The following is an 18,461-nucleotide window of genomic DNA, read 5'->3' as shown; positions in this document are numbered from 1 at the left end:
TAGACCCAATCTTAGCAAAACTTCATTCAGAGTGTCTCATTCCCTCTTGTATGTCCTGTCGTTTCCTGGCAGTAATACCATTATTGCCTTCTCCCGTTCAACCTAAAACATGCATCATCTCTTTTAGGATACTGTCCAGGGCTAAATCCCCACTGCAGTATTCTTTTAGTTTCTGACTTCTTCAAAGAACATTTTCTGCATTTAATCTTCTCTTCATGTTCATTTCTGAACCAAATGTCATCTTTTTAGTTCATGTTTTCAGCACTCTGGGAAGACACTTGGCTGAGCCTGCCAAGCCCACAGCCTACCAATTTCCTCTTATAGCTCCCATGACCCTGTGTCTCCTGAGTTATATTTAAGACTTCTCCAAACTATTATCTGGAAAATGTTTCTTTGGACTTTTATTCTTTTCTCTACACTGTCTCTCTGTATTTCAAGTGCTGTTCATTTCTGCCAGCCTCAGGTCATGGGTTTGTGTTCATTGTTTCCCCAGTCATGATTCAGGCTCTTTCACCACTTCTTAGCCAAGAACACAGATAATTGCTCAAATTCTTATCATCATGCCAATTTCTGAGATCCTTTCTAAAATATAGATACAGTTCCATCCCTTTAAAAACTCTAGTAGTTCTATATGTTACCTCGAATGTTGTCCCCAAATCATCCAAAATCTTCTCTTAAGGTTATTAGCATTCTGTTATTTATTTGATTAAGAAACAAATTAAAACTTTAGAATAAAGATTCTCTGAAGTTTAAGTCCATTCAAATTTGGCAAATGCTCTGAGCCAAAACAAACATTTATCCTTTTTCTATCAAGAGTTGGTTCCTATGTTAGTAATAGAACTAATTCTATTACTATGATGCTTTTAACATGTCATAAAAAGGTAGGTAATTTATTTTAAGTAGTTAGATTCTCAAGGAATACTGAAGAAATATTGCTTTGTTTGGTGTATAAAATATACAGTTAATGTTTACCTGCTAAAACAGTTAAAGTAACATTTCCATACTACAAATTTGTGAGGTTTTATTGTTCAGACTCTAGCATTAACCTATTTAAGATGATTTGCATGAAAGCTACTATGGAATCAAAAAAATCAGGCTAGGAATGCAAGTTTTATAAAAGACTTGTCTCATGGAAAGTGTTGCATCTTGTATCAATAAGGATATGACCTGGCAAATTAGTACAGTGTTTACTTTTTAGTATTGGGGATGAAGTATGAACAGAAGCTCTGGAAACTTTTTGGGTATTTTCCTTCAGGCAGATTTAATTGTCCCCAAATTTCTACATTGATTCATGTATAGAGCTAACTGGTGAATATTCTATTTTGGAATCCTTAATTTTTTTCTGAAAAATAAGCAAGGTTTTATAATATTAAATGAAAAAGGCAGTGGGGTATTGATAATGATTGAAGCCTTTGGGGCAGAAATTGCAGAATGCTTTAGCTTGTCTTCCACTTTCGTTTGACAGTTGAAACATTATTCATAGTCTTTCCTTTAACAGTATTAGCCAGCTATACAGAAAAGAAAGTAAAATGAGCAAATGAATTATGCAGCTTGTGTGTAAGGATTATGGTGTGTGTGTGTGTGTGTGTGTGTGTGTGTGTGTGTGTGTGTGTTGTAACTTTTAAACAGAAAAAGGATGATTTTGGCTCCTGGTTTTACTAGTTCTGGGCTATGATCTGGACTCTGCTTTAAGATAGCTGATAAGAGGCTAGACACAGAGTAGGGCACCAGAATAGACATGGGCAGCAAGGTGGGCAAAGCTGTTGAACTTGTGGGGAAGTAAGAAAAGAAAAACCCAAGACAGTAACAGCTACAGCATCCTTGGAAGGCATTTGATACTATGACACCAGACTTCCCACTATGACTTACTTTTTGATGTTTGTTTTCTGCCTGTGACATAGATGTTCAGGAATGCTAGTCTGAGTTCTCTGCTATTTGGTCTCTGATTTGGGTATTAGACTATGTATGCATCTTTGCCTTTTGGCAAATTAATGCTTTCTATTTAAAGCTTAAAAAATTCATTAAGAATCCTACAAAACAAAAATTATCATCAAGGATTTTGCAAAGCCAAATATATGCCTGAATTTTATATAGCTATGCTGTTAGTGGTGCCATCGTGAACTTCGTTTTTTTTTCTTACATGATGGAGACATATCCAATTCATTTATATGTCACTTGACTATATTATATCTCTTCAAGAACCATATATGGCATGGATAAAATATGTAGTTTTCTATCATGCAAAGATTTTTTTTAGTTTTAAAAAAGCAAAGAGCTATGCAACCTCTGTGACCTAATCCTGGGGACAGAACAAAAAAGTAGAGAATCTCAGGTTCCCACCTTATTTTGTAAGGATAGTTGTTAAGTGTTCAAATTCATGAATTTCTCAGTCAGATTGTATATATTATTTTAGGTAACATTTTAATATTCTTCCATACTTTTGTTGTTGTTTTGTTTCTGAAAATAGATCCATGGCTGGCCTTGAAATCACCATGGAGATCAGGCTGGTATTGAACTCACAGAGATCCACTTTTCTCAGTCTCTTGAGTTCTGGGATTAAAGGTGTGGGCTACCATACTTGGCCCACCCAACTTTTGTTCCTAAGTTTATAAAAAGTACTGATCTCAAGTTCAAAAAATGTGATGAGTTAATGTGTGCTATCTCTTATATGCTATTTAACCATTCATTCCTACTGTTTTGTTGTGATGTGAGTATTGATGAGGCTGTTCTGTTTTGTACTTTTTAAGCATCCAGACTTACTGTCATATTATAATGTGAGTGTTAATAAATTATTTAGTTCTCTTTGGAATTTTGACATAGAGCAGATGCCTGAAGTCAGCATTTGCTGTTAATCCTCTAAGAGTGAGAACTCGGGTACCTTGACGGAGTTAAGGGAGTAATTCTGATTCCTCTGCCTCTAAGACCTCGGCCACGGCTAGACTCTTCTGAGCCATTTAAGTAAGACAACTCCCGGAGCTGTTCCTGGCGAATTTCATCATTGTAGTCCTAGAAGGAAAACAAGACAGGCATGATGAACTATCAGACATTGGCTGCTTAGTCCTGAGACACACAGTCCAAACAATAAGAAAAAAGGCTGAGGAGTCAACCCAGTGACAGAACGTTCATCTAGCATGTGAGGGACCCCAAGTTCTGTTACCAGCATTTCAAAACTGAAGAAAATAAATCAAGACAACAATGTTGTGGAGCCAGAGCAGAGACTACCTGTATGCCTTGCTTCAAAGTGCTGATCCTGGTACCCAAGAGCCTGAGGTAGAAAGGATGTTCCCAAGAGTTCAAGGACTATCTGAGAACATCCTGAATTCTAGGTCAGTCTTGGCTAATGTGTAACAAAAGAAACAAAACAACTGTGTCTGTTTCGTGATTCTTATGTTCAAACTCCGGAAATGATGCTAAAGAAGGCACAAATCTATTCAAGCCGCTTATTGTATAGTGAAAATGAAGATGTTTCTTTCATCAAGAAAGTATTCTTCATGAAACTGAATTTAATTCTCTTAACTATCATTTTAGGGTTTATCTGAAGAGGGGAAGTAGCAGCAGGGTATTAGTACACTGGAAGTTACCTTAGCTAGAACTGTCAACATCAATAATATGGAAAATAGTCTTCACTTGGGTGAATATATGTAGAGTATGAGTGCATGTTATTCAAACAGATCCTGAGTTACAATCCAAAAGGGGACAGTCCTAAGAGCCAGAGAAGGTAAGATTGTCTTAAATTCATTAAAAGGATGTACAGCACCAGGATTTGTTTGAGACACAGAAATTCTGGAATCCCACCACATAACCTGACCTGCAACATTTTCAAATCAAGGAACTTTCTTACGCGTCTTATCCTCATAAAGAGGGAGTCACAATGTAAATCAACTGTTACAGTCACAACCAGAGGCTTGGGTGACACACCTGCCATTATTCTTCAGTTAGTCATTTACAAAGAACTAAAGAGTAGTCTGAGTCATTATAGAGGTATTTAACCTTTAATGAATAGGGCTAGTTTTAATTATTTCTGCATCTAATACACATACACACATATACAAACATAGAAACACTTAGACAAAGAACAGATACACACACAGACACACATACACCCACCCTTGTGACACAATATAAAACAGAGTAGTTGGATATTTGTGCCAAATTGCCAATATGATCTTTTTCTCCTGGATCCATGCCTCTGAAAGTTCTGGTAACCTTGGCATTGGCTGAGTGGAACTTTTATGCTAAGTACAAAATGAAGCTAAAGTGACTGGAAAGCGTTTGCACACTGGAACTTGAGTGTTTTGGCACTGGGAAAACTTATATCACAAGGTATGGAAGTCTAACTCAGTTTTTGGAAGATAGAACAGGTTGGGGAATTCCAGTCACTCTGCCCTTTCTGCCATCCTTTCTGAGATGCCGGAGAGCCATTCAGAGCTCTCTTCTCCTGGTCAAACAGGTAGAGACCAGAAACATCACCTGCAAATCTCAGAAATCTATTTTTCCCAGGATAAAAGATAATGAACTGGTATTCAAGAATTAAGAATCTTGTGTTGATTTGATCTAAGGGATCCAAGAGCAGTAATGGTTTGTCAGCATAGGATGTGAGAGTTGAGCTTCCCAGGCAAGCTTAAACAGCCATTCTCCACACATCTGGATGACAGCTGGATCTATATGCTATCATTTATTTCTTGTGTCAGGTGCCATCTCAGATGGAATTCAATATACCTGAATAAAATATCTTGGTATCAAATAGTTTGAGACACTTACTGAATCTCTGTTTAATGTGTGAATTCACTAACTTAGCGTCATGGCTACTTTTTCTGCTCTGGAAAATTCTATTAACTTGGAAAGATTACCAATCTTGGTTAGGTGAATATTTTACCACGAAGAATAATTCTTAATGCAAGCAAAACCACTACTGACAATATACAAGCAGATTCCTTGTGGACTTAGTGGGAAATGTTCCCTTTAAGAGATTAATCACTTTGCAGGTTTATGGTGACCAAGAGAATGGAGACATGTAATTACAAGTGAAACTGACCGTGAGCTGCACTTGTTCCCTTCTGAAATACTACATCCTCGAGGCCATGTTGCTAAGAGATTCTCACAGCTCCTGATGCTAAATTAAGTCTATTCCAAGGAGACACTGGATTCCTGTATTTTGAGGACTCCTTTTTGGTATTGCTAAACTTATATTTTTCCTTCAGCACATCAAAGAAGTTCAGAAACTCACATTTCTCTTTCCTTTGTTTCATATATTATATGGGAGAGCCCTCCTTATTTTCCAGAACTATTTCGACTTTGTTACAAGAGCACTTTCTTTAATAAAATACCTCCATGTTTAATCCACTTTATCATTCGCTTCTTCAAGGACTCAAGAGGAAATACAGAATTCTGACAAAATCGAGTTCCTAAAATCATAGAGCTGAGAGCTTTGACAAACTCATTTTTATTAGTGCTGATGGAAGGTGTTCCATTCACCATACTCTGTACTGTGGCTGAATCAGTGTGACTGACATATTCCTACTTTAAAATGACTATAGAAGGCTGAATATTAGACTCGCTACCCATAACTGGAAAATGCAATACTTTGAATTTAAAGAAAAAATACAACTTGCTTAATGCACCAGTTAATGGAAAACCAGGAAAGACTCATAGATGTAGGCAAACATGAGAACTATTTTGAGACAGAGAATAGAACAATTTCATTAGTACAGAGAATTATGGTGACACTGAATACGTTGCTTTTTTGTGTGAATGTGATGAGATATGAGGAAAAGAAATAGATATCTAAAAGCTTAAGGGTGTTCTGGTAGAAAGTAATACACTTCTTTCTTTCTATCATTTCTAAACTGTTTTGCCTGTTTTAAATACAAAAATTGGTTTTGGAAATATATTACTTGAAACAATCTCATATATACTCCTAATACTTTGCATATGTTCCTTTCCCTGAATGAGATAAATTTACTCTATGAAACAGTTTCCATGAAATGTATGATTGTTCCCTTTTGCCTCTCAGTTAAGGGCCTCCCATTGTGCTGGCATATGGTGTAAACAGTACACACACAGAAAAGCTGGGAGCAGAAGGGTGTTTGGATGTTCCTAGAAAGAAATTATGTGCACAGTCCACATATTAAACATATATGCATAATTTCCAGTTACATACAGTCTTGTCCATCTGCTGTAATGGCATTTTGCCAAAATACAAATTGGGAAGATTATTTAACTTACATTTAGATGGTAGGTAATGGCAGGTGTTAATAGCCAACCTGGGGGTTCAGTCAGGGACCATTTTTTCTGCCAAATCCTCTCCATTAAGACTCAGCAGGCCCTGGTGCCACACATTTAAAACTGTGGCCATGGGCAGATGAGATGGCTCAGTGGAGAAAGGCATTTGCTGCCAAGTCTGACAACCTGAGCGATCCTGAAATCTACATGGTGGTAGGGGAGGACTGACACCTGCAAACTGTCCTCTCCCTCCGCATGGTTGTCATGGTACCAGCCCATTGCATATGTAACACACACACACACACACACACACACACACACACACACACACATTAAAAAGTACAAGAATGTAAGCCATAGTTAAGCAAAAAATGACACGTATATTTTAATCCTTTCGGGTTATAACAAAGAGAACGGAAGAAATATCAACCTCTACAAACCACAGTAATAAGCAAGAAAGTGAAATTGCAAGTGGTGGCACATGCCTGAAATTCTAAATTCTAGTACCTTCCAAGCCAAGAAAGAGGATTATGAGTTAAAGGCCATCCTGTGTTAAAAGAGTAAAAACTAAATGAAAGGAAAATGTTGGTTCTGAGCCAATATCATAGTTATAACTGAGCTGAAATGGATAGAAAACTTTAAAAATACTAACAGAGATTATTTAATAAGACAAAGATTAGGTGGCTTCACTGAGCCAGCACAGAATGAGCTTTATTCAGCTCACACCTGAAACCAGAAAACTATTATCAAGCTATAGTCAATGAAAGGTAAATTAAAATTTAGTAAGAATCTGCTGAATCAGTGATTCTCTATTAAGTTCATTCAAAACATTTATAATAGTGTTCATCAAAGGAAACAATATCAGAAGTTCAAGATGGCTTGGATTCTGAGCCTTGAATTGGTATTGATGGCAACTTCAGATTTCAAACATATTTTACTGTTATCAAAAAATTATTATAAACTATTCAAAAATCATGACCACTTGTGATGATAACTAAACAGATTGAATGCATGTATTATATGATTATTAGAATGGCTTATTTTCTTTTTCTTATTTTCTTTATAAAACATTGGCTACTGGCATATGAGGTCTTCCTATAAAGATCTGTGAAATGAACAACAAAGAACTCAAATACTTGTTGTAAGATTTTTAATTTAATGGTAGTCTCACAAATCAGCTATCACTCCAAGATAGATTTAGGATGCTAGAAAAATATTCATATAACTGCAGATGTCAGATTTGAGCTGTTACAAACACCAAGTCCTGTTTATCAAAATAAAGTCAAAATCAATATAAGCTTGCTCATTAAATGTTCTTAGCAAATTCATACAAAATTACAGCAAGAAGGAGAGGAAGCAGACACACAGTGCCACCCATAGCCAAGGAGCTATTGGCATTGGATTGCTTCAGGACGAGAAAGATAAATCAGTTTTTCAGTGGAGTGACATGATATATTGCCCACATTTTAAGGCAGGCCCCATTTAAGGCAGGTGTAGTTGGTCAACACAAACAATACTATATTTTTTTAAGGAAAAGAGAGGTGAGAGATGGGGGATTGAGAGAGAATCTCATTAGAGGTGGTGGATATAATAAAATGTATAAAATTCTTAAAGAATGAATGAGAATATTATTTGAATATTATTTACTTTTTTTCTTGGCAAGTTGTCAAGCACATAATATGGGCACCATATTGAGTTTTAAATAAAAATAGGTTTTAATTAATCCTTTATCATATTTAGGTCAACTTTTGCTTATAAGGAAAACACTTTAAAACACTTTTTATAATAACTATCCAATGACCTCCAAATCTTCTTAAGTGAAAAATCACAGTGGAAAGGATAATTTGAGACAAATGTGTAAAAATTCTGTATATAAACAGGGTTGATGTGGGTGACTTCTATCAATATCCCTACAGCTTCAAGCCTTTTTGAAGACAAGGGAAATTTGAAAGTATTTTTTCCTTAAATTTTGATGTTTTGTTGCTTACAATTCAGTTTCAAAATTTATAGATATTTATAAGATGTTGTTGGTTAACCAAACCAATCTTATTGAATTTGAAACCTGCTCCACAGTTGGAATTTTTCTTCTGATATAGTAAACATGGTAAAAAGAAAATAAAAATACTGTGGCTGGGAGGTAATAGGCCCTGGGAATGTGGTGGGGAGCTACACTTACTGTTTTGCTTAATGGCCATGGTGGCAAACTTTCTAAATATTAGGTTTATACCCATGCATCTGTGGGGCTCTCGGCTTTGGTCAGAGAAGATTCTTTTTTCAGTAGGCAACAGCTAATGCAGAGACTTCTAATTAGTCAATGTGCTGAAAGCAAGTGACTGAGGGGTAAGTAAATGGGACATTTATAAGAAGTCCCCTCAGCTGCATGTCTCAGGGAACATCCTAGAAGAGGTGGGAAGAAGTAATGTAAGAGCCACAATACAAGGAGAAGTATGAGGAGCCAAGCTGCATCCATCTTAGATTTAAAAGACATCTTATTGTAAAGACAAAGTAGACTCATTCCTGATTATAATTAAATCTGTTTCTCAAGAACTAAACTCTGCCCTACTTGTAACATTAACAACAAATGGTTCTGTACAGTCTGTTCTAGAAAATGACAACCATGTCTTTGTTTCGAAAAGTTGTTGTTATAAACAACATCTTGCTACCCTACCTTTGTTTCAAAAGGTTGTTATTAACCCTCTCCCCTTCCAACAACCCTCCCACCCCCCCTATGCACCTGAGGTTACCTGGGACTCTTGTCTATTTCCAATCTACAGGAAGATAAGTACATGATTTTCTTCAGGTTCACCTTCTTATTTAGCTTCTCTAGGATCTCGAATAATAGGCTCAAAGACCTTTAATTATGGCTAGAATCCACTTATGAGTGAATACATACCATATTTCTCTTTTTGGGTCTGGCTTACCTCATTCAGTAAAGCGTTTTCTATGTCCATCCATTTGCATGCAAAATTCAAGATGTCATTGTTTTTTACCGCTGAGTAAAACTCTAGTGTATATATGTTCCACACCTTCTTTAACCATTCTTCTATTGAGGGGCACCTAGGTTGTTTCCAGGTTCTGGCTATTACAAATGGTGCTGCTATGAACATAGTTGAACAAATGCTTTTGTGGTATGATAGGGCATCTCTTGGGTATATTCCCAAGAGTGGAATTGCTTTGTCTTGAGGGAGATTGACTCCCAGTTTCCTGAGAAACCGCCACACTGATTTCCACAGTGGCTGCACAAGTTTGCATTCCCACCAACAATGGATGAGAGTTCCCCTCTCTTCACATCCTCTCCAGCATAGGCTATCATTGGTGTTTTTGACTTTAACTAATCTGATCGGTGTAAAATGGTATCTCATAGTTGTTTTGATTTGCATTTCCCTGATCGCTAAGGATGTTGAGCATGACCTTAAGTGTCTTTTGGCCATTCGGAGTTCTTCTGTTGAGAATTCTCTGTTCAGATCAGTACCCCATTTTTTAATTGGGTTAGTTAGAGTTTTAGTGTCTAGTTTCTTGAGTTCTTTGTATATTTTGGAGATCAGGCCTTTATCTGATGAGGGGTTTGTGAAGATCTTCTCCCAGTCAGAAGGTAGCCTTTTTGTCTTACTGATGGTGTCCTTTGCTTTACAGAAGCTTCTCAGTTTCAGGAGGTTCCATTTATTCATTGATTCTCTTATTGTCTGTGCTACTGGGGTTCTACTTAGGAAGTGGCCTCCTATGCCTATATCTTGTAGACTATTTCCCACTTTCTCTTCTATCTGGTTCAAAGTGGTCCAATTAATGTTGAGGTCTTTAACCCATTTGGACTTGATTTTTGTGCATGGTGATAGATATGGATCTACTTTCATTCTTCTACAGGTTGACATCCAGTGATGCCAGCACCATTTGTTAAAGATGCTTTCCTTCTTCCATTGCATACCTTTAGCCCCCTTGTCGAAAATCAAGTGTTCATAGGTTTGTGGGTTAATATCTGGGTCTTCTATTCAATTCCATAGGTCGACTTCTCTGTTCTTATGCCAGTACCAAGCTGTTTTCAATACTCTAGCTGTGTAATAGAGTTTGAAGTCAGGGATGGTTATACCTCCAGAAGTTCCTTTATTACATAAGATTGTTTTGGCTATCCTGGGTTTTTTGTTTTTCCATATAAACTTGATTATTGTTCTCTCAAGGTCTGTGAAGAAGTTTGATGGGATTTTGATGGGGATTGCATTGAATCTATAGATTGCTTTTAGTAGAATTGCCATTTTTACTATGTTGATCCTCCCAATCCAAGAGCAAGGGAGATCTTTCCATTTTCTGGTATCCTCCTCCTCTGTTTCTTTCTTCAAAGACTTAAAGTTCTTGTCAAATAGGTCTTTCACTTTCTTGGTCAGAGTTATCCCAAGATATCTTATGCTATTTGTGGCTATCGTGAAAGGCGAAGTTTCTCTGATTTCCTTCCCTGCTTCTTTATCCTTTGTGTATAGGAGGGCAACTGATTTTTTGGAGTTGATCTTGTATCCTGCCACATTACTAAAGGTGTTTATCAGCTGTAGGAGTTCTTTGGTAGAGTTTTTGGGGTTGCTCATGTATACTATCATATCGTCTGCAAATAACGAGAGTTTAACTTCTTCTTTTCCAATTCGAATCCCCTTGATCCCCTTATGTTGTCGTATTGCTGTTGCTAGAACTTCTAGCACTATATTGAAAAGGTATGGGGAGAGTGGACAGCCTTGTCTTGTTCCTGATTTCAATGGAATGGCTTTGAGTTTCTCTCCGTTCAGTTTGATGTTAGTTGTTGGCTTGCTGTAAATAGCTTTTATTATATTTAGGTATGATCCTTGTATCCTCAATCTCTTCAACACCTTTATCATTAAGGGATGTTGGATTTTGTCAAATGCTTTTTCAGCATCTAATGAAATGATCATATGGTTTTTTTCTTCCAGTTTATTTATATGATGGATTACATTGATAGATTTGCGTATGTTGAACCAGCCCTGCGAGAAGGGAGTAGGGGAGGAATGGGGAAAACTCGGGGGACTGAGATGGGGGGAGGGAGGAAGGATGGATATGGGATCAGGGAAGTATATACCTCAACTAAGGGAGTCATTTTAGGGTTTACAAGAGACTTGATTATAGATGGGATCCCAGATCCAAGGAGAGATCCCCAGATTGTTCTCTGGACAGAGGAGAGGGTGCCTGAACCGGCCTTGGCCTATAACCATACTGATGAAGATTTTGCTTATCACCATAGATCCTTCATTCGAAGATGGATGGCGATACAGACAGAGACCCACATTGGAGCACCGGACTGAGTCCCCCATGGTACAAATGAGGGGCAGAAGGAGGAAGAACATGAAAAAGGAAATCAGGACTGCGAGGGATGCTATCACCCACTGATACAAGGGGACGGATCTAATGAGAGTTTACCAAGGCCAGTTGGACTGGGACTGAACGAGGACGTGATCTAACCAGATTCTCGGAATTTGGCCGGATTCTCTGAATGTGGCTGGCCCGGAGCCTTTCTGAAAAGCCATTGACAATGACACTGGGACTTGTTTCCTCTGCATATACTGGATTTTTGGGATCCAGTCTGTTGGGATACTCACCTTCCTGGACCTGGAGGGAGGGGGGAGGAACTTGAACTTCCCACAGGGCTGGAAGCCCTGACTGCTCTTAGGGATGGAGAAGGAGGAGGAGGGGGAGGGGGTGTGGGAGGGTGTTGGGAGGAGGGGCGGAAATGGAAACTTTCATAATTTAATAAACTTTGAAAAAAAAAGGTTGTTATTACTACCTTGCTATGACTACATTGTGATGACCACTTTGCAGTCATGTCTGTGTATCAGTAGCTTGTTATGACAAACTTAAGTTTATGCTCTGCTCCAGTAACCCTGTGCATTTTGCCCTCCAATTCCCAATTTGGAAACCCCTACCTCTGAACTATTAAAGCCTTGTCTTCCTTATGTTCAATGCTTATGGGGATGTAACCGCTGAACTCTAATACAAAAGGTTGCTTACACGAATTTTAATTTGGCCAGGATAATTTGGGTAAGTGATCTTTCTATCTTTGGGATTAACAAGTACTGCGAAAAACTATTGTATCCACATGTCATGGGGCATAGCTACAGTGGGAATGAATTTATTTTAGCTTTGGATACCAAAAGAGGCTTTTGCAAGACCTAGACACTCAAAATGTCAGTGTGAAAGGGAACTAGGTCATGAGATCCAACCTATAGCTAAGGAGCTATGCAGATGATGGCCACCTGAAGAAGAAGGATAATTTTCTTTGGAACAGAGGTCATTGGTAGTTTGCCCACATTCCACTAGATGACCCCACTACCATGCATAAACAGGCAACACTAGCTAGTCTCAGTGGGATAGTATATAAATATATACAAAGTCTATGTGTCCCAGGCTGGCTACAAATACACTATCTATGCCAAAGAAGAAAGAGAAATTTTGATCTTCCTTTCTCTATGTCTCTAGCTCTGAACTTAAGGGTGTGTCACATACATGGCTTATGATATGCTGGGGAATCTATGTGTGCTTCATAAGTACTTTGTCCACTCACCTAGATACTACCCCTTATTTATTAAAAAAATTATTGATACTTTTATAGTTGAAGTTAGGTCTCTAGAGGCAGAGAATTAGCTATCACAAATTACTCATTATTTCTCCAAATTTTCGGTAAAGTGCCTAACTTTAGAAATCTAGCAAACTTTCAATACATTTCAATATATTTTATCCCTATTTAGAGTATGGATATAATATATTTATTTATAAATCACTGTTAGATGAATTATCAAGTTCTGTCTAAACACAACAAAAGAATTTACGTGTACCCTAAATATTAATGCAAATAATGATTTGGTTATTACAAGCAGTTTGAAAATTAATGTAGGCTAAAGGACAGAACCTATCATGATTTCAAAAAAAAAAAAAAACGAGAAGAAAAGGCACATACATGGCAAATCATAAAAGCCTATCTGATAGGGAACTGTTTTGTTCAAGACACAAAGAATGCTTAAAAGCCAGTGAGACCAACAAGCAGTTAGGAAGTGTGTAGAAGGCTGGATATGGTGTTTCATCGAAGGAAACATACAAGTGAGGAAGAAGGCTCTAAATAGACGCTTAGCAACATGTACTGCCAGGCACCTGCAAATTGAAGCAATGATGTATCAGTGCATTCCTATTAAGCTTTGGAAAAATCCAAAAATCTTAGAATACCATGCCATGGAACAACAGGAAATGTTGGTCCTGGTGGAGATTTAAAACAACAACTTTGTATTATGATTTCATGTTTGGTACAGAAATGAACTTATTCTACCCTTAGAGTGGAGAAAGTATGCCTCCTTTTTAATCCTCCGAAGTGAGACAAAACCTTAGGGCCACACATTAACCTGCACAAGGATGTTTGAAAGCACCTTTATTCATGAGCACTAGAACTTTTTAACTACTAAGATTTCATCTATGGGGAATGGGAAGACTGGTATATGTGGACAATGGAATGTTCACAGTAGTATAAAACTGAGTGACCAAGCCACAGCAAAATGTGATGGAGCATTTATTGTATGTTACTATGTAGAAACCAGACAGAAACAGCTACCTATGTTCCTACATGCATAATCCTGGTGCTAGCTGAATATAACTAATTATCATGATGGGGCACAAATAAAGCCTCCTTCACAGAAACTCATTTCTAAGCAGTCCAAAGTACACTATGAGCAAATCCAAATACATTTTTACAATTTTACCTTGATGAAGGATAAACGATTGATACCCACATTTATGGCATCAGGAGTTAAATGAGGAATGCAAGTCACAAGCAGGTAAAAGTATCTAAATGCCTTACATTTCCCATCAATATTCAATTATCCATTTTTCACTTTATTCCTGTTTCAACATCCTGGCATCTTCCTCTTCATCTAGGAAGCACACCTTTGGGTACATCATCACTTACAATTAGAAGAAAAGGAAATAAAGACTGCAAGCAATGACCAAGATAGTAGAAATATTGAATTCACAGACTGGAGTTAATGAGAAATGAATGGACAATATGTTTCCAAAATCAAAAGACACTGCAAAGAGTCAGAAAAGGTCTAGCAAGAGAAACAAAGAAGTGAGTAAGGGCATAATAGAAATGGGCTTGAGTAGCTCACATTACAGCAGAATGAGCAATAAGTGATAGTTTAGTAATTTGCGGGCAGGTGGGAAATCGACTGTGCAGAGCGTGATGAGACCGGAACTCACAGTGTTATTAGATAAAACTGTGTTGTCAGAAACATTCCAGGAAACCCGCTGACTCATAAAAACTGGTTTTTCCTTCAACTTGAATGTACTGGATAACTTTATTTTAATGCAAAGAAACAGCGAGGAGTGTTCTACAACAAGAAACCTAGAAAAACAACAACAGACTCCCAGTGAGTTGAAACTTTTCCAGAACAGACACCAGTGTTGGCGTTAGCTGTAAGGCAACTAAAACAGCAATTACAAACTGTATTTCATATAATGAAACCACCACCTAACTAGATATGGGAGAAAATGCTCATATTGAAATTCTACAGACTAAAGGTGTAGAATGTAAAATTGAAAATTACACAAAATGAAACTGCAGAAGAATAGACAACCCAGATAAAAGGTAGTAATATCAAGGCCATAGAAACAGAAATTATTTAAAATGAACACCAAAGGTAATAAATAAACAAATAAACAAACAACATAAGTTCTAATATGTGAAATATAAGAAATTATGTCATTTTTTCTACACATTAAAATATCACAAAGAAAGATTATGCACAAGTTAATGATTAATTCACTTACAATATATATTTAATAAACAATTTTATTTGTGTTTGTAGTGATAAAATATAGTAAAATGTAACAAACACATAAGGAAATTTTAACTAAGAAACCATCGATATGCATTCTCACTGAAAATCATTTTTAAGCAAATGTCTGGTTCCTTATATGGTATTATAAAATGATAACTAAATAACATGATTTTAGAATATAATATTATAGACCTATTTACCTCTGAATGTCATTTGTGGAATTATATAATTATCTGACTTTTTTTAAACAAAGGATTGGCATTTCCAACACAGTCAAAAAAAGAAGATGCAAAAAATTCTACTTAAAAGTGCCTTTAAAAGTGCAAAAGATCATAATTCATGCAAATAATTTCTGTCCTTGTGAAGCTTTGATTGAGAAGATACACAGACACACCTATAGAGACATATAGACACACACACACACACACACACTCACCACATGCTACACACAGATGGACACATACATCAAATATAAATGCAATATACTAGCGGAAATTTCAAATAGAAATGAAAATGTAAACAGTCTTTGCTAAGGTCATTTTAAGAAGTTTTAATAAAACCAGTTAATGACTAATTCACTCAAAATATACATACTCAATAAAAATATTTTGTATGTGTTTCTAGTGGTAAAATATGCTAAAATGTAGTAGAAAACATAAGAGCATTTATTTGGTACTGAACAACAGCTTCAGGCTTATGAGAGAGCACCATAGACTTGTCAATTCTTTAGTCTAATTAAAAAGAGAGACATCATATGAGTACACACAATTGCCACTGTTAAATACCATTTTAGAGTACATGCCTTATACAGTTTCTCACACCGGTTCCACAGGAACCTGTCCAATGACAGCTATCTAACTGAAGATGTAGGATTCACCATAAATTGTGCAGTCCCACATAAATGCCTCTTTTTGTCAAAATAGAAATTTAACTTTACCAGGTTTTTTTAATGAACAGAAATTTAGTTAAGGATGCTATAATGTGCATTAAACTAAAAGATATTAAAGTTCAAGTTGACAAAGGTTGCATGATCGTCATCAATGTCTAGAAAACAGTCTAGGAAAAGTACTTTGAGGTAAAATTAACACAGAATCCAAGAATTCTCTCAGACATATCACGGCAAAAAGAAAACATTGAGGATTAATGGTGAGGTAACATAGATGCACAGGAGGCTGAGGGCATCATAGAGCGTTAAATGACTTATGGCTTCTTGAGGGAAATTGAGGAGAGGTCTTGAAGTTCCTCATTGCAACTCACTGCCCTATAAAAACAGCCCTCTTTCTGCCTCTCACGCACTCAGTTTCTTTCATTTTGTTTCCAGAGAATCAGCCCCACCATGAGGAATTCTCAACATTTACAGCAAGGGAAAGGAATAAGATTTGTCATACCATATGATACTTCCTTTTATTCTAAAGACTATACATTATATTTATGTACCATTTTTCATTAAGATAACTTATAATTCAGACTCTTGAGGGCTCACATTGTGGGACAGATATTCAAAGACGAGAGGAGACAAGGGGATTTCTTTTAAATATTCCCTCTGCTTTTATAATTTCATACATATATGGTATATTTATACCATCTCCACTTCTCTATTCTATCCCTATAACTCTTCCTGTATCTATCCTCACATTCAGTCAAACTCATGGCATCTTATTCTTTTTGTTATTGTTACATATAAATACACATATTCATGTGCACATACCCATATGTGAATACTACACACATATACACCACACATACATGCACACACACACACATCTTCTTTCTGTCTAGTGTTGCTTGAATGGACTGACCATTTAGAATTGAATAACCTATCAGGGATCCCATCCCTGAACTAAACTAATTCTTCTTTTCAGCAGTCATTAATTCTCTGAAGCTTTTCAGCTAGCAGTAGAGATTTGTGAAATTTCTCCTCCATTTGGTATGCCAACTGGTGTTGTCACTTTGCAATTTTTGTTAGGCAACTGTACTGTTGAGATTTCAAGGGTACATCTTTATTATCATATCTAGAAGACAGTGACTTGCAACAGGTTCCCTCGTCCTGTAACTCTGAGAATCTTTCTGTTGACTCTTCTTTGATGTGCCCTGAGCCTTGGATATAGGGTGTTTTTGCAGATGTACCAAAAGACGTGAGGTACCCCATAGTTAATTGTTTTCAGCATTTTGGGAAATTGAGAATTTCTGTAATGATCTCTCCCTGATGGAAAAACAAACCTCTTTAATGAAGGCTGAGTGCTACAATTATCTGTGGACATAAATATTTTGAAAATAGGAAATATATTGGTTAAGGAAATGGCAGTGTGGCCACTCCTTTCAGATCTATGACATCTCCAAAATGGATAACTGACTAGTTTTATTGTACCAGACATGAATGCTCTTCTACTATTATGACTTATGTTCAATGAGATAACCATCCCCAAGGTTAAATGCCATGATTTTACCGTTGCGGCTGTTTTGACTGATTGGTCCTTGTGACCACACACTTTACAGTTGGGTAGAACTGTTAACTGCTTTTCTTCCTCTGTAGTTTGCATAGCACCTCTGCGTGTTACAAGAGCTTGTACTCAGGGAAGAGGCCCCCCAGTCAACTTGGGCTCAATTCCCCCAAGTCCTGTAGCCACAATTTATATCATCTTCAGTTATAAAATGTCATCTTCGAGCTCTGAGAAACAACCAAAGACAGTGTCAATATCCTATGTAAGGGCCAGAGCATCTCTTGGGTCACCCAGACCAAAATTCAAATGAAACCTTTTCAAGCCTGGTATTCGTAGTTTTGTTTGACTCTCAGGGAGCCTTATAATATTGTAATCACAACGTCATTTAATATATATGTATGTGTGTGTGTGTACACTCATTTTAAAATAAGTTTATAAAGTAACGTTTTATTATAAATTTTTTTCAAGCATCCTTAATAATATACATCTCCCCTTCCTTCTGCCTAAGTATTATCCTTTCTTTTCTACCCTCCAGTCAAAACCTCCTCCAGTTTTTTCATTTGTTCTTTATCATACTTGTATTCTGCTTTCCTCTCCAGAGTTTCTTTTATCTCCCACCTTGGTCGCTTTCTATTTTTCTTCGATTCTATATTACGTAAGGTTAAATACTTAAATTTAAGCATTTTAGTTAGGATCCATAAACAGGAGAAAAGATGTATATTTGCCTTCGTGGGTCTGGATGACCTCATTCAGTATACTATTTTTCAGTTCCATCCACCTACTTGCTAATTTCATTGTTCTTTAAAGCTGGATACCATTTCATTGTGTACATGTACCACATTTTCATCATCCATTCCTCAGTTAAAGCATATTTAGGTTGTTTTCATTTTCTAGGTGCAGTGAATAGAGCAAAAATTAACACGGCTAAGCAAGTATCTCTGTGATAAAGTATTGAGTCCTTTGGGCATATGAAAAGGAACAGCAT

At 36.8% G+C, this 18,461-nt stretch overlaps 1 protein-coding gene across 1 annotated transcript in view; it reads right to left on the bottom strand.

The window, feature by feature from the left end:
• The window catches only part of Khdrbs2 (KH RNA binding domain containing, signal transduction associated 2), a 456,644-nt gene that overhangs the window by 168,118 nt on the left and 270,065 nt on the right, over nt 1-18,461 (bottom strand). The window contains exon 5 of the mRNA XM_087898049.1: nt 2,879-3,006. Coding sequence (XP_087754175.1) covers nt 2,879-3,006 — 128 coding nt within the window. The remainder of the gene's footprint in view (nt 1-2,878; nt 3,007-18,461) is intronic.

The sequence above is a fragment of the Myodes glareolus genome, chromosome 18 (assembly GCF_982192425.1).
Source record: "Myodes glareolus chromosome 18, mMyoGla1.1, whole genome shotgun sequence".
Classification (NCBI taxonomy): domain Eukaryota; kingdom Metazoa; phylum Chordata; class Mammalia; order Rodentia; family Cricetidae; genus Myodes; species Myodes glareolus.
Note: the sequence above shows the minus strand (reverse complement) of the source record. Positions and strands in the feature narration are given on the sequence as shown.